This window comes from Dipodomys merriami, unplaced genomic scaffold, assembly GCF_024711535.1.
Source record: "Dipodomys merriami isolate MVZ:Mamm:240054 unplaced genomic scaffold, mDipMer1.0.p SCAF_911, whole genome shotgun sequence".
NCBI classification, from domain to species: Eukaryota; Metazoa; Chordata; class Mammalia; order Rodentia; family Heteromyidae; genus Dipodomys; species Dipodomys merriami.
In genome coordinates, this window is record NW_027206526.1 from 199,263 (window position 1) to 221,827 (window position 22,565).

The 22,565-nt window shown below is 42.2% G+C and overlaps 1 protein-coding gene across 7 annotated transcripts in view; it reads right to left on the reverse strand.

Moving 5' to 3' along the window:
* LOC138821409 (F-box/WD repeat-containing protein 11) overlaps positions 1-22,565 on the reverse strand; it is a 99,831-nt gene that overhangs the window by 2,381 nt on the left and 74,885 nt on the right. For all 7 annotated transcript variants that reach the window (XM_070013615.1, XM_070013614.1, XM_070013619.1 and 4 more), the window contains 7 exons: positions 22,041-22,178; positions 18,742-18,860; positions 16,718-16,967; positions 13,550-13,668; positions 11,180-11,290; positions 10,289-10,367; positions 7,584-7,770 (listed from right to left, as the gene is read on the reverse strand). In XM_070013615.1, coding sequence (XP_069869716.1) covers positions 7,609-7,770; positions 10,289-10,367; positions 11,180-11,290; positions 13,550-13,668; positions 16,718-16,967; positions 18,742-18,860; positions 22,041-22,178 — 978 coding nt within the window. In that variant the 3' untranslated portion in view covers positions 7,584-7,608. The remainder of the gene's footprint in view (positions 1-7,583; positions 7,771-10,288; positions 10,368-11,179; positions 11,291-13,549; positions 13,669-16,717; positions 16,968-18,741; positions 18,861-22,040; positions 22,179-22,565) is intronic.

The window sequence follows — 22,565 nt, forward strand, 5'->3', positions numbered from 1 at the left end:
ACAACTGGATCTCCAATAACCAACCTAGGGAAGAAGCTCTAAGTTGTACTGTGGCTACTGCATACCAGACACCCTACTTATTTAAACTTAAAACAACCTGAAGAGGTAGAAATTACTATTAGATAAGCTCCTTTGTAAGTAAAACTTAAGGGGGAAAAAAGCACATGCTTACTCCAAAGGGGTAGCCATTTAGGTGACAGCAGGATTCAGAGAAGGCTGACTCCACAACTAACGGCCTTGTACTGATGCTACTAAAAAGTACACCTTCAACCCAAATGCCTAATACTAGGTTTCTTTATCCAGCATATTTTTCATGACACCCGAGGGCTTGCAGGAGTGCCCTCAATGATCACTGTGCAAAACAAATAAACTCATAGTGCTAGGCAGACCACTCACTAATCATGCAAAATAACCTTCTGAGATAAATAATTTGTGGCAGGACAACATGGGGGTGGGAGGGGAGCTACCAAATGTTCCTTATTTTCTTGATTATGGTCTTGGGGCAGAACACACACATTTACACACAACAGATGAATGTAGAAGTCATGATTTCTGGGGCTGGGAAGGTGGCTCAGTGGTAGAGCACTTGCCTTGCATGCCTCTGAGGCCCTGGTATGATTCCTCAGCACCACATAAGCAAAAAGAAAAAAAGCCAGAAGTGGCGCTGTGGCTCAGGTGGCAGAGCAGTAGCCTTGAGCTGAGGAGCTGAGGGACAGCGCCCAGGCCCAGAGTTCAGGCCCATGACCGGACCCCCCCCCCCAAAAGAAGTCATGATTTCTTTCACTATGTAAATATGTATATGTACATATACAGGAAGGCAATGCTTCTCATTAGTATCTGTGATTAAAGCTGATGTTTTCTGATCTAAATCAAAACAAAGTCAAAATCCTCTCAAGTTACTTCACAATCAATGATGATCAGTCTTTCCAAACACTGCACTAAGCCAGTGTACTGCCAGAAGATCTAGTCACCTTAGGTACAAAATTCTACGGCAAAAATATCAGTATTTTAAAAGCACGTGTGCTTTTATACAGGCACTTTTACAGAGGTTGCCACGCTCATAAGGATCAAGACTCCTGAATCATCAATTCAAGATATCAAATGTTTTCCCCTTAAAGGTACTTCTGCATACCCGAGCTCTCTGAAACCAGAGACTGTCGAGGCAAGGCCAAACGCCACCGCCTCTACCTGATTCTTCCAGGGCATCATTAGCTAGGACCAACACTTTGGGAATTCCATCCAGAGGGAGAGAAGGTGTGGGCAAGGATCAAGAGAACAACTGGAACATAGTTCCTTTAACAGCTGAAAGCTAGGGTTGAGTAAACAAACCATAAATGGCTAACAATGGGATTATTTCAACAACTGAGTATTTCAGGAAACTTGGACAAATACTGACATTATTAACATGCAATAATTGCACAATAAGGAAAAAAATAAGAACAGTTTAAAATCGTAATTAAAAATCACAGTTAAGACTGTGGTAACACTGATAAACCATAGTGGTTTCTATTCTTTTTTGGGCATATCTAACTTTCTAATTTCCTAATAATCATATTACCTTGTGGTAGGAAAAAAGAAAAAAAGAGAATAAGCTTATCCCTACTGTCTGTACAGCTCTTAGGAATTAGTAATTTTAAAAAAGATTTGGGAAATAAGTCTATTACTATATTTCCTGACCCGGAGAGGTGAAATATTTTACTAAGTTAAATCATCACTAAGGTAGTATTTTTATTTTATATATAAGAATGTGCATATATAAATCTTTTAGTATCATTTGGTAATTATTTTTCATACTATAATAAAAGAATTTGGAAAAGAGCAATAAAATCTGTAAAGTTGACTGCCAAGGTTGTCAAAAGTAGTTCCCTTTGAAGAGACAAACACGTTCGTGGTTTCATGGCTTGTGAGGGTTAGGGAACTACTATGGCATAAAACAGGCAGGACTGAAAGAATTTGTGAAATGAACTTGAAACTGCACATCGTAGCAGAACCAATGGTTCTCAGGCCCCAAACAGTAGGACAGAAGAAGTAACATCAATTTCCACTAAGGCCAAGGAGAAATGCACTAATAATCCCTGCTTCATTTCTCAAGGCAGCTGTGAAAGCTCACGGATTCTATACTATGAAACCCATCAGATAGTATTTTACTGTATGTCCTCTGGTCAACGGAGTGCTATTTTATGCACTGTTATTTCTCTTTTGAGCGGTCCCTCCTGGTGTCCCCTCGATGTCCTATACAGCATGGGGCCGGCAGAAGGACACGGTCTTTTATGGTGTGCCCAGGAACAGAATACAGACCAACATAAACCTACCTTTTCTTTCATCAGTGACAGTGCTAGCGCTGAGCATGGAGGCTCACATCTGTATTCCTGACTACTTGCAGGGCAGGGATCAGAAAACTTCACCAGGCTCCATTTCAACCACAAAAAGCTGGGTACAAGGTCTCACACCTGCCATCCTAGCTATGCAGTGATGTAAATGGGGCCGCGGTTCTTGGGGACCTAGACTTACATGTGAGGCCCTATTTGAAAACTATTAAAAGCAAAAAGGACAGGAATACGCTTCAAGTGGTAGAGCATCGGCCTAACACACACAAAGACTGGAGTTCAACCCCAGACCACAAAAAAGAAAAATCATCATCATTTTAATAGTGCTAGAACTAAAATATCTATACACAAAGTGAACAATTTCTTTCTTCCACCATACCACACACAAAAATACTAAATGGGACAAAGATCTAAATACAAAGACGAAAAATACAATTTTTTAAAATTACACTGATTCAAATACAGCAGCCACTGGTTATAGTGACCAGTATATATATATTTCAAAGTACTAATCAGTCAATACACGTTAATTATACCTAAATAACACCAAGTCAAATAAAAACGGATATGGAGCAGGTAAAACGGACAGGGAAGATGGAGACAAAGACATAAGCACCTGTGTGTGTAGAAACAGATCTAGTACTTATCTAGTTAGAAAATGTATTTCAGTTTTTACCAGGTTAATAACCCTATTTGCTGAAGGTGATTGCTTGTAGTTTCAGATATTTATTGATTTATAAGCAGATTACTGGCTGGCCTGGGATGAAGAACACCAATGTATTAGCCCTGGATGCCCCCCGTCCAACACGCATCGGTGAGTGCTGTAACACACTGGATACTAGCTGGGATGTGAGAGCGCAGCAGCTTTGTAAGGAGGCAGGTAACTCATTTCAACACACAGCTCAGCCAGAGTCATTAAAGACACTGGAGGGGTAGGAAGGAACGAGGTTAGAACTCAGTCTAGATAGAATCAGTGCTGTTAGGGAAGGGAGAGATGGGGAACAGAAGTGGGGTAAGAAATGAAGGTAATGGCTAAGTGCTGACACTCCTGTCAGCAAATGGGCCTGCTGTATCCTGAGGACACCAGGGGGCCAGGGAGGGGCGGAGGTGGGAGGAGGTGGGAGCAGCTGGGAGCAGCTGCACAGCAGGAGGGGCGAGGAAAACCTCAGGGGCGTTCAGTGCTATCGGATCCCTCTTCCTCCCCTGTACTTTCTTCAGGCCCTTTGTGAAGGCAGGTTGGGAAGAGGAACAATCCTATCATGCTGCTGTGAAGACTCCATTCAGTGTAAAGAATTCAGCCGGGCATCAGTGGCTCACGCCTGTCATCCTAGCTACTCAGGAGGATGAGATCTGAGGACTGAGGTTCAAAGCCAGCCTGGCCAGGAAATTCTGTGAGACTCTTATCTCCGATAAACTCACTCAGAAAAACAGAAGTGGCACTGTGGCTCAAGTGGTAGGGCGCTAGCCTTGAGCTGAAGAGCTGAGGGACAGCGCCAGGCCCAGAGTTCAAGCCCTGTGGATTTTTCTATGGACTTACGAAGAATCTACCCAGAGAGAAAGCAAGGCAAAGGCTCAGTCACTGTCAGAAGAAGCAGTACGCACCATGTCAGGCCAGAACAGCACATCCCGGGGTGCCTCACACATCTAAGGTGTAAGTCACCAACCGTCGGCCTGAAGTCTCCCAAAGGCAGCAGCAGCACTCCAGCCAATCGAGCTGAGCTATCAGTATGTGCCAATCCTGATACAGGGCTTGCCACTAAAGAGCCTGAAGACCAGAGGTCAGCCAAGGTCTTTTAAAAGGCAGTCACCTGTAATGTGAAAAGCCTGCCACCATCTCAGTCACAACTACTCAACTCTGCCTTTGAAACACAAAAATAGCCACACTACAGACGTGCACAAGTGTGGCCATGTTTCAGCAAAACATTATGTACAAACGCTGGAACCCAAGTTTCTCATTCGTTTTTACCTGTATAAAAGACTATTCCTCCCCTGGCGCCGGGGCTCTGTCTACAACCCTAAGTCCAGGGCTGAGACGGGGAGGCTGGCCTGGCAGAGACGCTCAGCCGACCATCTTCCCGGAGGGGCCCCAAGCAGGCAGACAGGCACAGCTCACACAGTGGAAAAGAGGAACTTGGGGCACAGGCTCAGCAGAATGCCCGCCTAGCAACAGCGCCCTGGAAAAATTACTTTTATGGGTTTTCCCCCCAACTATTTAAAAATGTAAAAACTATTGTTAGCCTGATGGGACAACAAAGAAGAAAAAAATCAGGGAATGGGTCAAACCTGGCACCTGGCTACAGTCTGTTACCCGCTGGTAACAAGCTTCCCAGAAGGTATCTATAGGATCTTGATTAGGGAGTACCCTACAGAAAATGCACTAACTTTGTGACTAGGGACCACAAGTTTCCAACTAAGAATGTTCACAACTCTGTGCATGGACCCCATTGTACTTTTAATATTACTTAATAAACAGGAAAATATAAAATGATAAAAAGCTACCCAATAATGTTGGCCAGGTGCTAGGTGGCACATGTCTGAACCAAGGTGGAGGGAGACTGAACGAGGCCAGCCAGCATAACAGCTTGGTGCAGAAGCACACCCCATCACCCCAACCACGTGGGAGGCTAAGACTGGCAGGAGTCAGCTGGGCAGAAAAGCTCACAAGACCAGTCTTAACAGAAAACGCTAAAAGCAGATGTGATGGCACATGTATGCCTGCCCAGTTATTGTGGGAGGCACAAAATAGGACTGTGGTCCAGGCTGGCCTGAGTAAAAAGGCAAAATGACCGGAGGCATGGCTCAAGCAATACAGCACAGCTAACAAGCGAAAATGTCCAAGTCAAACATCTCTCTCACACACACACCACACCCCTCTGAACAAAGTAATGCTCTAAAATACGTATTAACTTGATTAGCCACAAGCCTTTCTTTATATGTGCATAGTCATAGTAGCAGCAATAGGTACAAATATATTTGTTTTATTTATTTATTTTTTTTTGGTCAGTCATGGGGCCTGAACTCTGGGCCTGGGCGCTGTCCCTCAGCTCTTCAGCTCAAGGTTAGCACTCTACCACTTGAACCACAGTGCCACTTCTGGCTTTTTCTGCTTATGTAGTGCTGAAGAATGGAACCCAGGGCCTCATGCATGCAAGGCAAGCAGTCTACCACTAAGCCACCTTCCCAGTCTAAATGTATGTCTTAAATCTACAAAGTTTAATGTACATGGAATTCACTAGCTCCTTGCAAATTCTCGTACTGGGAATACTGTGAAGACTGTACTTCAGGGGTTCCTTCAGCGAACATCTCCTTCGAATCATCCTGTGGAAATGGAAGTTGAGTTTGGCAAAGAGGCATTTTGACTATTTTGGTGAGGGTGAGTTTTTGGGGAGTAGTTCTAAGATTCAAACTTACAGCCTCGATCTTGCTAGTAAGCAGAACTTTACTGCTTAGGGACCCTTCCAACTTTTTTTTTTTGTACTGGTTAGTCTTTTAAAAGTATTAATTTATGTTATTGTTATTATAGAGGTGATACACGGAGGGGCTGTGTATCAGGTGTTACGTAACCTGCTCCCTCCCTCCTATCTCCGCCCGTGAGCTGTACAGTTCACTTTCACCAATGCCCAGTGGGCTTTTTCTTCAGATTCCGTGCCCTCCTCCCACCCTCCTACGGATATGCACGTACATACACTGTATATGAGGTAAAGAATACAGAATCATCAGCCAAAGAAAAACAAATTAAGAAAGGAGTCCTTTGTTTCTTTGGAGATCGTTTCGGTATCTGTATTGTTTTATATATACGAAGAGGTGCTTGGGCATTGCACCTTTGGGATTCTCTCCTATAACTACCTTCTTTTGATCTCACTAAATGTGAGTATCTAGAATCCTGTGTAATTTGTCATATCCCAGTGTGTATTAGACCTGACTTCCATATATCAAACTTCTGCCATTTGTCTCTCTGATCCTAGCTTACCTTGCTTAACATTATTTGCTCTAGTTCCATCCATTTCCCTGCAAATGACATTATTTTATTTTTTCTGATGGCTGTGTAAAATTCCATTGTATACAGGTACCTCATTTTTGGGATCCACCTATCTATTGTATGGCATCTGGGTTGCTTCCCAATTTTGACTATGGTGAATAGTGCAGCAATGAACATGGATGTGCACTGGTTAGTCTTGAGACAGAGTTTCATTTCCCAAGTAGGCCCATGCCTGGACTATAACCCTATTTTATGCTTCCCACCATAAATGGGATGCCAGGCACCCACTACCACATCTGGCTTTTTCTAATGAGATAGTCTCATGAGAATTTTCTACTGGGGCTGACCTGAAACTCTGATCCGCCTCATCTCAAATCTCCTTATAAAGCTGCCGTAACAGACATGCAACACTAAACCCCACTAACTATGAGAAGTGGGTTTCATGCCCAGGTTGCCTTAACCATGATCCTTCTATTTCAGCCTCCTAAATAGCTAGGATGACAAATGCAAACAACAGGTGCTCAAGGTGGGTTTTTTTGGGCTTGTTTTTGTGTGTGAATTAATGAAAACAAAATAGAAACGGGAGAAGGGCGGAGGGGTAAAATCCTGGGGTCTAACTGAGGGACCGTGCTGTCTGCTTACTTGCGCAATGTCACTTGGGCCATACTCCCAACCCAGGAGATTCTTATACTAAAAAATAAAATCCAAAGGGGTAGACTGATAGTCTGATGGGGAATTCATTTCAGAAAATCAGCCTTTAAAACCAAGAACCACATTTATCATCTGTTAATACCAAAACTCAGGGTCCAAATTTCAGGTCTGTCACAGAAGTCGTCAATATCAAAATAAGGGTGTCTAAAATTGGACTCAGAATTCTAATGTCAGACCTTGGTTCTACGTGACTATGAAGATCTAGTCTTATACCAGACCTCTGTAAAAGCAGATGCATTTAACAGAGACCTTGATTCACATCAGCATGGAAGTGAAGTCACACATCGTCCTCACAGGGAGGTGAACCAATCCACAAGATTAAAGAGTACTAGGGAGGGGCTGGGAAGGTGGCTCAGTGGTAGAGTGCTTGCCTAGCATGCATGAAGCCCTGGGTTCAATTCCTCAGTACCACATACACAGAAAAAGCTGGAAATGGCGCTGTGGCTCAAGTGGTAGAGCGCCCACCTTGAGCAAAGGAAGCTCAGGGACAGTGCCCAGACCCTGAGTTCAAGCCCCACAACCAACAACAACAAAAAGAGCCCTGGGGATAGGTGGGGAATACGCACCTGAAGTGGGCGAAAGTGCAGACTGTTATCTGGAGATGTAAGTGTATGTTCTGGAGGGAGAACGTGTCTCGTTTTGAGCACTGGGAGGCACATTTAAGAAATCCCAAATCAAAATAGTGTCGTCATGGGAGCTGCTGATGATCTGAAACTCATCAAACTGCAGCCGAAACACGCGTCCAGAATGTTCCTGTGAGACCAACAATGTAATTAGTGAGGTGAGATGCAGCCCAGGCGAGGGTGGCACCTGTCTCCACCACCAGCTGCTCGGGAGGCTCGAGGGTGAAAGCCAGCCAGGCAGGACCGTCTGTGAGACTCTTAGCTCCAATTAACCAGCAGAGGCTGGAAGCAGAGCTGTCTCAAAGCAGCAGAGCACTAGTCTTGAGCAAAAGAGCTCAAGGACAGTGCTCAGGTCCTAAGTTCAAACCAAGGATCGGCGCATGCGCGCACGCACACATGTGTGTGCATGTGCGCGCACACATGCACACACACAGACCGAGGCCACCCTCACATCTCACAAGCATGAAGCAGAAGTTCAAAAGCCAGCTGATCACCTGAGCTTCCTGCTCAGCTTCCTTGATTTTTGAGCTTTACTCTAACTAAAGAACCAAGTCTTCCTTCTACATCTGTTCACCGAGTGAGCCGCAGCCCAGATCCTAGCCATTTGCCAGGAAGGAAAATTACATGAGAATCTCACAAAGCCTCAGGCAAGATAAAAAAGGATATTTAATACCCACTTGTAATAGTAAAAACCAGAACCAGCCTACTCAGGAGGCTGAGGTGTGAGTATCTCAGTTTGGAGCTAGTCTCCAGAAAGTTCAGAAGACCCCATCTCAGCCCCTGGCTAGGTGCAGAGGTGTGAGTCTGCCCTCCCCCTACAGGGGGCGTCGGGCAGTGCCATTAGGAGGACGCCAGTCAAGACAGCCAGAGCATAAAGCCCCACCAGCATTGACAACAGCCAACAGAGAAATGTCCCGAAGCATGGCCGAAGAGGCAACATGGCCCCTAGCAAGAACAGGTAGCCCAGTCCCGCAGAGCAAAGCACTAGAAGCATTACCAAGACAACTAACTATCGCTCTGCATGGTCTAAACAATACAGGAAATGAAGACATGAAAGAGAAAAATCACTGAAAACAAGAAACATTTAGCAGCATTTTCAGATGGTCTAACTCTTTAAAAATATGATGGATTGTCCTAGAAATAGTTTTAGGTAAAGTTGTTCAAATAAGATAAACCTAAAAAATAATGCACTGTTGGTCTTTGCTCATGCCTGTAGCAGCAGTTACTCAGAAGACAGAGATTAAGACGCCTGAGGTCTGAGGCCCGCCCAGGCATGCCGCCAGGGCTTAGTGGCACACACATGCCATTCCAGCTATGCAGGCAGGAAGCTGTCTGAGGCTGGCCCTGGGAAAAATTCAAGACCCTATCTTAACAACTAAAAGCAAAAGAGGTCTGGGGTGCGGCTCTGAAGGAGTTCAAACCCTACAACCTCTAAGAAAAAAAGTCCTTCTTTATTCAGTTTTAAAGCAAAAAAAATCTTGACATCTGCATTGACCTGGAGGTTGCGATGTTAAATATGTGAAATAGCGAGGCTCAGGAAGACTTACACTGTGTGATCTTACGTATGTCCTCTAATAAAAAGTTAACCTCAGCCAGCACCAATGGCTCACACTTGCAATCCTGACTACTAAGGAGGCTGTGAATGAGGATTGCATTTTGAAGCCAGCCTGGGCAGGAAAGTCCATGAAACTCTTAGCTCTAATTAACCACCAAAAAACTGGAGGTAGAAGTGTGGCTCAAGTGGCAGAGAGCTAGCCTTCAGCAAAAAGACTCAGGGACAGCACCGAGCCTCAGGCCTAGTACCAAAGACAACAAAAAAAGTTAAGCTTATAGAAACATGGAGAGGATGGGAGAGTTGGAGGGAACGAGATCGGGAAAGAGGCACAAAACTGTAGTTACTCTACAGGAATCCATTTTAGTGATCTACTGTAGCACAGTGGCCACAACGAGTAATAACTGTGTATTTCAAAAGAGGCAAATTAAATTTTTAACTTTTTCCAAAAAATGCTAACTGGCAGAGTGACAGATGTTAATTAGGTTGGCTCAACTTTTCTATATAATGTATATGTAGCTCAAAACATCACATTGCACCGTACGAATATACATTTAATTACTGCCCATCAATTAAAATATAAAGTACTTCTTATGGAACTGTAAGCCCTTTATACAACTACTTAATAATACTGAGTATTTCTACATGCCAAAGCAATAATTCATATAGTTGTGGATTGAGAGGAAATTCTGCTTTAATAGCACATAAATGTGCCTGTATTATGAAACTATGTCACCACCACACAGAAATCTCTTTGGGAGATTAAGGAGAAGACAATTAGTCAAACCTATAAAGCCATCAGGGTATCTACAAAGGAGGAAGCTTTTATGGTAATGTTGGTGACTAACATGGGGCTCGGCACAGGGGTACAGACCTGTGATCCTGGCATGGGAGGTTAGGACAGGGGAATGGTAAATTTTAAGCTGTATACTGAGACCCTGTCTCAAAAACAAGGGGGAGAAAAGCCCATGATTCTGTCTAAGCAAACTGAACAGTGCACTTCTCTGAAAGCATGCTGTGAGGAACACGGCTTGCTTCTTCTACCCAGGCAGCTATCTGCAGATAGTTCCCACCAGCACAGAGAAAGCCCACGTACCACCAGAGTGCGCAAACACAGGGTGCTTGCTGGAGCGCGAGGGTCAAGGGCAGCTTGCAAATCCCAAACTTTAATTTTCCTACAAAGGAAAATGAGACTGTGGTTAGTGGCGAGTTTACCATGTTCTCAACTACCCTGAAGAGTAGTGGACAACATGTTTGTGATCTTACAAGTTTCTGAGCCAATAATGCTTAGCTTAAAAGAAAAATGAGGATCTAAACATTCTCAGAACTGTTAAAGTTCAGAAGAAATGTTATGCCTAAAGAGGTAAAAAAAAAATCACTTTAGATGATCTAAGTTCAATTCCCGACTTGCTAACAACTTATGTCACCAAATTCACTCATTATTCAGGGGACCCTCTGGGACCGAGCAGATGCTGATGACAGAAATCTAGGCTACCAGTAAAACCCCAAGGCTACCAACCCACCTCCAATAAGTAAATGCTGAGAACCAGGATGTGAATTTATGCAGATCTAGGCCTTAAGTACTCATACTAAGTCATCTAGAAAGGTTTAACGTTCCCTCATTTAAAAAAGCACATGGGGTTTTAAAGCGTATTATTCAATTGATCAAACATCAAAAGTAGAAATGTATCCTCAATCTCATCGGAAAAAAAAGGTGGGTTTTGGGGGGGTAAGGAAAGAACTGAGCTCTGCTGCAATCAGACCTACTTCCCTCATGACTGTCAAAATCATCAGCTTGGGAGGTTCAGAGGCTTTTCATTTACTGTAGCCCTCTGGGTCTGAATGTCCTCACTTCACCGATCAGAACAGTAACAGCACGTTCCGTCCCCCTTAACACAGGTAGTACCTAGCAATGGACCCTGCACAACAGTGCTGCTCAGCACACAAGTCTTCTTTTTGTTCTCCATGTGGCTACGGCAGTACATACCCATCATAGGCACCACTGACAATCCTCTTGTTGTCAAACCGAATGCATCGGACCAACTCTTCATGTCCCTCCAGAACTCTTAAACAGGCACCACATTCGATGTCCCATAGCCTTGAATGAAAAACAGACATCTGTGAAACAAATTATACACATAGAAAAGGTCTTTTATGTTCATACAGATAAGCCTTCTCCCTCTCTTTGAGATCTTCATGGCTATTTCTCTCTTGTCCCATACCGTATACATAAAGGTATAGACAGGAGAGAATTCAAACTATGTAATTCCTTAGAAAGGCTAATTTACAGCCCAACAAAATCAATACCAGAAATTGAGTGCCTGAAAGGTGGTTGGGATCAAGGGGGGGGGGGGGGGAAATGCAGTCACAAAGGTCAATACATTTCCTACAAGATTGAGAAAACTGGGGGAAGGGGAGGGTTGGGAGGGACACTGATCACAGTGCACTCACTGTTTTCATAATCAACTACTTAAAGATAATTTTAGAAGGTGTAAAAGTACACTAGGACAACTTTCATTTTTGTCTGAGACTGAAACTCAAACATGCTATCTGACGCTTGCTTTCACATGGCTAGCGATCACCATCTGAGCCACACCTCTAACCCTTTGGAATTTTTTAAGCAAGAAGCTTTGATTTTGCTTAATGCCTAGGCATTATCTTCAAGTCTGGTCTCAGAAGGGCTTTGACTGTAGCAGTAAAGAAAAGGCATTTCCAGATAGGAGACCATGAGGCCCACCACAGCTGGAAATGGTGGACCAGCACGGTGGCATCTTAATACTGATGGGGCTCAGGGCTGCCAAACTTACACAGTCGGAGTGGAAGACACAAGGTACACATAGTCTCTGGGAAATACAAACCCACGGACTACTTAAGCCTTTTTCTCTGCATATGACTTACATGGTGGAATTTCACAAGTGCTCTATTTATGGAATTAGAGATGTTTTTCCTCCTCTCTCCAACACTGGTTTTTATAAATTTCTTGCAAAAAAAATCACAGTAAACTAGCATGTATAAAACAAAGTGACACAGTAATTTGTATAAACAAGGTGAACACAGTAATTACATTTAGCTACAGAAGCTCTCAGCAAACTCTGCTCTAAAAAGTAATGATGGTTTCTCTGATCTACTTGTAAAGTAAAAACTACAGACAAATACTCACCTCAGAGACTAATGAGGAAGTTAAAAGACTTATGAAACAAGGCAATCCCATAGGCATTAGAAGCTCTACATTTTCACATTGCTTAAAGCGAGTCTTGTGCTGTTAGCTCACTCCTATAACACTAGCAACTTGGGAGACTAAGATAAGGAGTACTATAGCTCAATGCTAGCCAGGACAGGAAAGTTCACAACATCTTCTCAACCAATAGCTAGACAAGGTGGCACATGAATAAACAAGCAGATCAAGGTACATGCCCAAGCAGGAAGTAAGATTCTATCTCAGAAATAACCAACACAAAAAAGGGCTGGAGGTGTGGCTCAGCAGAAATACCTGAAAATAAAGAAAACTTACGATTTTACATCGCGCTGTAGCCCAGTGTTTGACTACTCTATTAAAAGCAAAACAAGACTTACACAGAGGATTTAAAAAGAAAACTGCTGGGCACTGGTGGCTCATACCTGTAACCCTAGCTACTTAGGAGGCTGAGGTCTGAGGATCGCGGTTCAAATTCAAAGCCAGCCTAGGCTCTTACCGCCGATTAACCACCAAGAAGTTGGAAATGGAGCTGCAGCTCAAGTTGTATGTACAGTGCTAGCCTTGAGCAAAAACCATCAGGGACAGCACCTAGGCCCTGAGTTCAAGCCTCAGGACTGGCACCCCCATTACCTCCTAAAAAAATCTTGAACTCAGTCTTTATTAGCTCAAACATTAGGCAAGTTGGTTATAAACACCAAAGTTATATAGTCACTTCTACAAAAAATACTAACATATTTGAAATAGTAGAAAATGACTGGTGGTCTTACTAAGATATAACGTGTCTATTTCTAGTCATACTTAATAAAAAGCAAGGACTGTTGGAAAGAGAAAAGGGAGGTAGAACAAACAGCCAGGAGGAGATGATTTTATAAGAGACATGAAGTGCCCTGCCATCTGTTGGGAAGGAAACGGGACTCCTGGATGAGGAAAAGCAGAGTGAGCTTAGCCACAAATCTTAGGTACTCTGGTAGTAAGCAATTCCAAGTGCTGCTGTTATAAAACTGTGTACTGGGAGAATCCTGGAAGACCCCCAAGGGCATACAGTTTTCCCACTTGAACTGAAGATCCAAATAACTGTAAGAGTTCATTTGAGCCTTGAGACTAACAGATAAATCACAACAGTATGGCAAAAATAAGCCTGCTGTCAGTATTTCTACTCACCTGATGGTGTTATCTGATGATCCACTAACGACTAGCCGATCCCGGTACTGGAGGCAGGCAATACCTCGCTTATGCCCATTAAGAGTACGAACAAATTCACAGGTGCTAGTGCTCCAGACCTATGTGACAAATAGCATGTTTTTAAGACTAAACAGAGAAAAGCCCTCCATAATATATACCCTTAAAAAAGAAAGAGAGAGAGACAGCCGAGTATAGTAATACATGATTGTGATCCCAGCACCCTGGAGGCTGCAGAAGGAAGATCCAGAGTTCCAGGATAGACTAGGCTGAATGAATAGCAAGTTCTAAGCTAGTCTGGATGACAAAACAAGAGAAGGGGAAGACTTCTAACACTGTGTCTAACAATGATGCAAACACACAATTACAACAAAGAATCATCTAACTCAAAGTTGAAAGCTGGGGGAGAAACTGGTCAGAATGAAGCTGTCTTACCTGTTGAGTGGTAAAACTGGAATAAAATACAGAGAGGGTTGTGATCTTCACAAAGGGAGTATCTCCTGGATAATCCAGGCATTTATTAGCTTGGAGGAAAGAGTTTGTGGCAGATTTTGTGTTTTTACACCAGCTGACATGTCAAACCTAATGTAACTGCTATAAATGGCTCCATTTATTTGGCCATCTCACCCCTAATATTACCTGTATGGAAAAGATAATACCCTTTGCTGGGAAATAATCTGCAAGATTTAGATAATCACACTTAATATATGATAAACTAAGTAAAAAAGATACATAGTAACTGTAGTGCCATTAATTATTATACCAACTGCATTTGTAGTTGAGATGGGTATTTACATAAAGGGGGGGGAGCTGGACCCTTCTCATATCATATACAAGTTTAATACAAAATGACCTAATAATCAAAGACCTAAGTGGAAGAACTGAAATTATACAGCTCTTAGAAGAAAACACAGAAGTAAATCTCTGTGGCCTGGGCTTAGACTTTTAACAAAAGCATAACAAACAAACAAACAAAAACCCCTAATAACCTGGATGTTATTAAAATTAAAATCATAGCCAGGTGCTGGTGGCTCACCCCTGTAATCCTAACTACTCAGGAGGCTGAGATCTGAGGATCATGGTTCAAAGCCAGCCTGGGCAGGAAAGTCTATGAGACTCTCATCTCCAATTCAACATGAGAAAACTGGAAGTAGAGCTCTGGCTCAAAGTGGTAAGAGCACTAGCTTTGAACAAAAGAATTCAGGGACTACACCCAGGCCCTGAGTTCAGGCCCCACGACCAGGGAAAAAAAAAAAAAATTAAAGTAAAATTATTAGTGCTTTAAGCAAGTAAAAAGATACCCCAAAGAATGGATAATCACATATCTGACAAGTTGTATCCAGAATATGTTTTTAAGAAACATTTTTATAACTCAGCCATAAAAAGGTAAATTGCTCAACTTTTATAGGGTCATAAGATTTAAATGAATTCCTCCAAGAAGGCACCAATAGCCAATAAGCACCTAGGAATGATTAATAATCAATATTATTAGTCACTAGTACTCCTGCACATGCACTTGGATAGCAGGGTTAAAAGACACATAATAATAAATGTTGGCAAGAGTAGAGGTTGGTTGTATGAAGGCACTGTTTCGTATGAAGGCCCAAATGCTTTTGACTTCCAGATACAGGTCTTGTACTAACTGGTGTCAGTGTGGGGCAGGTTAAAGCATACAAACCCTGGCTGTCATCTTTCAGATTACCTAATCTAATGCGTGATGCCATACAGTCTGTGATTTGTGGGGCCACAGTCACCAGAATTCTGTCTGGTGAAAGAAGATTCTTTGAGCATGTTTAAACCCTCATATATTGTTGGCAGGATTGTACAATAGTGCATATTTTAAAAATAGTTCGGTAGTTCTTCAACATGTTAAACACACAACTACCATCCTAAGAGAACTAGAAGTAAACAAACATGCAAAAACCTGTACATAAATGTTGTAGCTTTATTCTATAGCTACTATCAGTGTATAGCCAGAAAATGCAAAGAACCGAAAGTCCAGCTACTGATAAATAGATAAACAAGATGTGGTACATCCACAGACAAAATGGAATTTTACTCAGTCACTAGAAGCAAGGAATTATTGCTTCTAAAGTGGATGAGCCTTGAAAACAAAAACAAAAGCACACGGGACACAAACTGTTACATATTATCTGCTTACATTTATATGACTAGAAAGGCAAATCTTAGAAACAAAAGGGAAGGTAGGGGAAGGGGCAGGTCAGTAGTGGGATTGACTACTACTAGAAGAGGTGTTTTAGATAAAATTTGATTTTAAAAGTTCATAAAACACATAGTGTCAGTGTAATACACAGCGCTGTAACTGTACTAAAGACCACTGAAGTGTAAATGCTTAATCTTATAGTATGGAAATTCTATTCAGGTAAGGCTGCTATAAAATAATAAGAAAGCTAAGGCTTTCTTAATACTTTTTTTTTTTTTATGGTTGGTCATGGGGCTTGAACTCTGGGCCTGGGCGCTGTCCCTCAGCTCTTCAGCTCAAGGCAAGCTCTCTACCACTTGAGCCTTAGCCACTTCCAGTTTTCTGGAGATAAGAGTCTCACGGACTTTCCTGCCCAGGCTGGCTTTGTACCACAATCCTCAGATCTCAGCCTCCTGAGTAGCTAAGATTACAGGCATGAGCCACCGGTGCCCGACAAAAGCTAATACTTTTAAAAGCTAGCATTGATATTGGAACAGAAATACATTTACCAATCTGGCGGGACATCATAGCCCATGTGCCTACATCCTTACATGGACACTAGCCCTCACAGGCAGGGCCAGGCCGTGTTTGTCTCATTTCTCTACAGTCAGCCCAGGTCTAGGCCACCACAAGCTCTCAAAATGAAGGGGATACAATGGATTATGTCCTGCCACTATCTAGCCCTGTGATCTCCAACAGAATGCTTAAGTGTGGGAGCCACATTGGTGGAGCAGATCTGAGAGGGCTGGGAGGGTGGAGTGCGTGCGTAGATGGATTCTCTGCCTTCTACTGGACGGCTTTTTCTCCTCTCTGGCCGGTGGTTCTGGAGGCATACAGGGTGGGAGGATCTCCTGGCTCATGGTCTCTCAAGGTGCCAGGAGCCCCCTCTGCTTTCTCTTTGCTGTCCAAGGGACAGGAGCAGGCAGGTCCTAACTGCAGACACTTACTTTGATGGTCCTGTCTCCAGAAGCAGACACAATGTACTTGTCATCAAAGTCTACTACATTGACAGCAGCGCGGTGTCCAACCAGGACACGGCGTAAAGTGATATCAGTGGCAGAGGCCATGTCCCACACAGCAATGGAGCGATCCTTGGAGCACGTCACCATCAGTCCATTGCTGAAGCGTAAGTGCAGTACAGCTTCATTGTGATGGATCAGTGTGTTCAGAACTTCACCTGTGTTCACATCCCACACTCTAGAAGGGAAGAGACACACATGATGCTTAATTACTGTGCAGCCAGGGAAAGAGTCTTAATGAACATGTGGAAATACAGGCTTTAAAAAATTTAGTAAATACAATCAATTCAAGGTGGGGTGGTGAGCTGCAGCAGCTTTCTTGCTTGCTGTAAGTGCTGAGATGGTTTTAGAAAAGGCAGGTAATTGTGGCTCTGCTCCAGCTTACGTGAGACTTGATAGGCACGCAAGCCTGGTGTCTGAAGGCTTGTGGTGATGGGGAAGATGCCCTCTACAGACAGTGGGTTTCTAGCAGGTAGGTGATAACAAAAGGAATGCTTGGCAGTGGAAGACAAGCACAAGCACCAAGTTGTTGCTGATTTTAGATGCAGGCGAATTTGTCATTTCAAACTATAAATCATGGAATCTCTCAATTCCCAAAGCCATTTCCTCACCTAACTAACTGTGTATGGACAAAGTCAGAGTGTCCTGATGGCTTCAAACCAAAGATATGGGGGTGTTAGGTGCAACCTTCCAGAAACATCAAAACTTTTCTGCAGTCCTAATCTCCTAAGAGGCCAAGTTCATACAAATCAGAGGGAAAAAAAAAAAGACTGAATTCAAAGACTGAGCCATGATCTGTGCTAAGAGCAGCTGCGTAGGTCCAAGAGGACCAGGAGCAATGCCAAAGCCTAGTGACAAAAACCAACGGAGCAGGAGAAAAGAATTGTGATGCCTCATGTGAGCCCGGGGTAAGCGTGGACTTCAATCGTGACCCCATCTAGCAGGCCCCGCTGCTCATCTGCAATGAAACATCACTACTTTCATCTTCCTTTGCCCTTTAAACAGAACTAGAAACTAAGGCCTTCACTACTGGAAAGGCCATCACATTTCAGGTTCCAAATGTCCTTTAACTCTGAAAAAATTATTTAATTATATTTAATTTCTCTGATCTTGGTTTCCCAATAGAAGACAGTATCTTCCTACTTGCAAAGGCTGATGTCTAAACATTATTATCTAGCTTGCAGCGTTCACCTGCTCTATCCCCCTCAAAAGGCTCTGCAAACTGCCTCTGATTCTCTCTGTACCTGAGGGTGGCACTTACTATACGTCCTCCTCTAGACCACCGGATTCCAAGAGGAGAAAGCAAGCCTAATGCTAGGCATTTTATAGGAAAGCGTGACATCATCTCTATAAAGCAGGGCAAGAGGACTCAATCATTTAAAAATTGGCGTTCCAAGCTCAGAGACAAAGGGCGTGTGTTTTCACATATGCAGAAGCCAGATCTAAAACACTGGAACATAATAAATTATACAGGTTTGTAGGCATTTACATACAGTGAGGAGGCTACTAGGGGAAGAACAGAAGATATATAGATATATATCTTGAAATGAACTCCAGGAAATGAAAACAAGAGGTTTTAAATTTTTTGCTGTTCTTGTTTTCTTTCCTTTTTGTTCTATCTGATCATTTATCTGTCTTCGGGAGGGTAAGGGGAGGCACAGAAATGGAGGAAAAGGATGAACAAATGCAGCAATGGTACTCACTGGACACTGTTGAAAATGAACTGTACAACTTGTGGGTGGGCATGGGGGGCGGGGGGAACTGGGAGAAAGCAAGGAACGGATGACATTGTCCAAAAGGAAATGTATTCTTCATCTGACTTACTTAATACATCTATATCAAAAACAGCAGATAAACATGCACACGAAGTGTGTCAATCTTATAAGCAGGTGTGCAACTCAGTCGCCTCAGGAAAAATGACCTAGTAGGAACAATCAAGTTAGAACACTCACCTCACCGTAGAATCTGAAGAGCCAGTTACAATGACACGCTCGTCATACTGGAGACAGAGGACAGAGCCTGTGTGTCCTGTTAACACTTTCAAACATTCCAGACTGGTTTTATCCCAAATCTATTTAGAGAAGATCAACGACAAACAGTGATTTAGTGCAGAACATTTCGTCTATGTTACTGTCACGCCTTGTGTTCTAGATCATAAAATAAAAGGTTCTGTGCCACAGTAAGAGATAAATATCAAATAGGTGAGAAATGATGAGATGGAATAAAGGAAATACTAATGAATTTTTGGAAGAGATGCAGAGCTTTGTCTAATTTGAACCCTTAGCTATTTTACTAAGTACACTTACCAACAGCCTTATAAAGGGACTTTTAATATAAAAGTGTGGAGTTAGCACATCCTTTGGTGGCAACATCTGTTAAAATGCACACATCTTATATTTACAATAACAAAAAATGAGAAATGAAGCGTCTAACACTTTGGGAAAATCCCAGAACAAACTACCAAGAGTTCTTCTCCCATCCCCACTGTGCGCATGCCAGTAATGCTGTCCTTTAGGTTTTTTTTTTTGCTCAGGGCTGGTGCTCTGCCACTTGAGCCACCGGTTCCACCTCTGGCTTTTTTTGTGGTTAATTCGAGATAAGAGTCTCATCAACTTTCCTGCTTGGGCTGGCTTTGAACCGTAATCTTCAGATCTTAGCTTCTGAGTAGGTAGGATTTACAGGAATGAGCCACCAGAGCTTCAGCTATGAAGAGTTGTGGTTTTTTTGTTGTTTTTTTTTGTTTTTTTTTTTTTAAGTGATTTCTTTTTTTCTCTTTTCTTTTCTTTCTTTTTTTTTTTTTTTGCAGGTCATGGGGCCTGTACTCTGGGCCTGGGCGCATTCCCTCAGCTCTTCAGCTCAAGGCTAGCGCTCTACCACTTAGGCCACAGCGCCACTTCTGTTTATTTCTGCTTATGTGGTGCTGAGGAATTGAACCCATGGCCTCATGCATGCATGCGAGGCAAGCACTCTACCACTGAGCCACCTTCCCAGCCCATGAAGAGTTTTTAATGAGAAAATACAAAGCTTTATTATAGTTACACACTAAAAATCAAGATAAAAAGTGTCTACACTATGACTGTGTGTATATGTTTGTGTGTATATATATGTGTATGTGTGTGTGTCCTATATTTTCTAAGATACAGGAAATTAAACATAAGCACTACTTGTTTGGGTGGAGTGCTCTTTCTTCCTGTTGGTCACTGTCTTTGTGGCTTTTCTTTTCTAAAATGTCAGGTAGTTGGATGCATCCTGTGTAGGTCTTCTCAGATTGGCTTCTTTAACTTAGTCATATGCATCTGAAGTTTTTCCATGTCTTTCACATCTTGAGAAGTTAATTTCTTTTTAGTGCTGAAAATTATTCCATTCTATGGACATATCTGTTTATTTATCCATTCACCTACTGAAAGCCATTTTGCTTATTTCCAAGTTTTAGTAATTGTGAATAAGGCTGCTATAAACATATGCACAGGTTTGGAGTAGACATAAGACCTCCACTCCTTTAAGTAAATACCAAGTAGTGCCAATTGACAGACAGGTCACACAGCAGCAGTTTTAGAACTGCCACACTGCCTTCCAATGTGGCTGCATTATTTTGCATTCTTACTCGCAATGAATGAGAGTTCAAGTTGCTCTACCTCTTGACCACCGTTTGTTCTAGCTGTTAACACTGATAGATACATATATCTTACCATTACTTTAATTTGCATTTTCCTGAAGATATATGATCCAGGACATTTTTGAAATCTCTTTGCTATTGGCATATCTTTCCTGATAAGATGTCTATTAAGGTATTTTCCTATTTTTAAAATGTGGCTATTTTCTTATGGTTGAATTTTAAAGTTTTTGCACATTTTGAATAACAGTCTTTCATCAGGTGTGTCTTTTACAGACCAGAAATTTACGTCCTCATGCTCTTAACAGCATATCTCACAGAGAAGGACTTTTTAAAAAATTTGAATGAAGGCTACCTCATCAGTCCCTTCTTTCCTAGATTAAGCTTTTGGTGTTGTATCTAAAATGTCATCAGCTAGCCCAAAATCTCACTTGATGAGCAGGTAACCCTATTCCCAGTTTTTACTCGAGTAAATTAAAACCTACATTCTCATAAAGACCTAATATGCATGTGCTTATAATGGCTTTATTCACAATTATGAGAAACTGCAAACAGTAAAACACCCTTTAAGAACCAACTGAGTAATTATGGTGCCCTTAAGAAAATGTAACACTCTTCAGCAATGAAAGGGAATTAACTATTATTAAATACAACATAGATGATCTCAAATGTATTGTGCTAACTATAAGAAATCAGACTCAAAGACTACACTATAAAAATCCATTGAACAGAAATGGGGGGACAGGGTGAAAATGCAGCATAAAGTGTGTTGAAAGTAAACTACGTAACTTGTAAGTGGGGACGGGAGGGAAAACTGGGAGTGGGAGGGGAGTGGTGGTGTGCTCACTACCTGACTTAGGTAACTGTAACCCTCTGTACATCACCTTTATAGTAATAAAAAAATTAAAAATCCATTGACAGTATAAATCCTTTGATAGGATGTTCTGGAAAAGGAAAATAAGTGATAGGATCAGGAAAAAAGATCACTGGTTTCTTGTGCACAGGGGATTAAGTGGTAAAGATGAGATCTCACAGGGGCAGGACGGGGCATGAAGGCACCTGAAACTATTCTTTTTACCTTGATTGTTATTTTGGCTATCAAAGTACTTCATCAGAAAGATTGATCTTTCTGGTGTATGTTAAAAGTCCTCACGGTTTTATTACATATGAAGAGTTTATTAGCTACAAACAATGTAAAACAGTCACAGAATCCGGTCAAACCAACTAAACAGAGGAGGAGTGCAGTTTATTATTGAAAAGTGAATGGAAACAATTTTTCACTGGTTTTTTTTGTTTTTCATTTTATCATTGGAGCCCTTGTCAGAAAATATAAAAGCCAGTGACTTTGATTTCCAGTCAAACCAAGAGTATTTTTACCAGCTAGCAAAGTATTCAAGCACCTAGTGAAACTGGAGCAATTCCTATTTACACTTAAACAGAGAACACTGTGGGCTTGCTTAGAGGAGGGTGAGAAATGAGGTGATCCGGGTCTTTATTCTCTGGCTCTGTTTCTCCCAAACCAGTCTGGGAGCTGCTAAGGTAGAGCAGGACAGATACAAGGCAATCTGCAGTTAACAGAAAGACTGCTACATTCCCACCACTATTTTAAAAATAATGCATACAAATGCAGCCATTTACCTTAATAGAATTATCCCGCAGGCCACTGATAATTTTTTCGTCATCATATTGTAGACAGTAGACTCCTTTACTGTTTTCGGAGCGGCACTGAATTCTCTGCAAGTTATGACGCCCACACCGCCAGTTGGATTCTATAGTCTGGCAAGAAATGGGCCAAAAGATGAGTTTGTGCCAAGTAACTATTCTTTTAGGTTTCAGAATGTGACATTTTTTTCCAAAAGAGCACACCACTGCTACTCCAATCTTGTTTTGCATGACTGTGTGTTGACAGGAATCACGCTGTTTTCCAATAATAAATGTTTTGTTCCCAAAAACTTTCCCTGTCTGTCTGGCAAACTAGCACAGGACTTCCAGTGAGTTTTGGGTTAGGTCTGAAATGGCCTAGACAGAATTCAGTGTTTAGAAAATGTCATTTGTGCCTAAAACATATAAATAAATGAAACCTCAGAGTCACTCCCTAATGTCAGTAACAGTATTTGGCAAAAGACTGCTGCGTATGAAGCATACGTAGAAATCTATGGATCC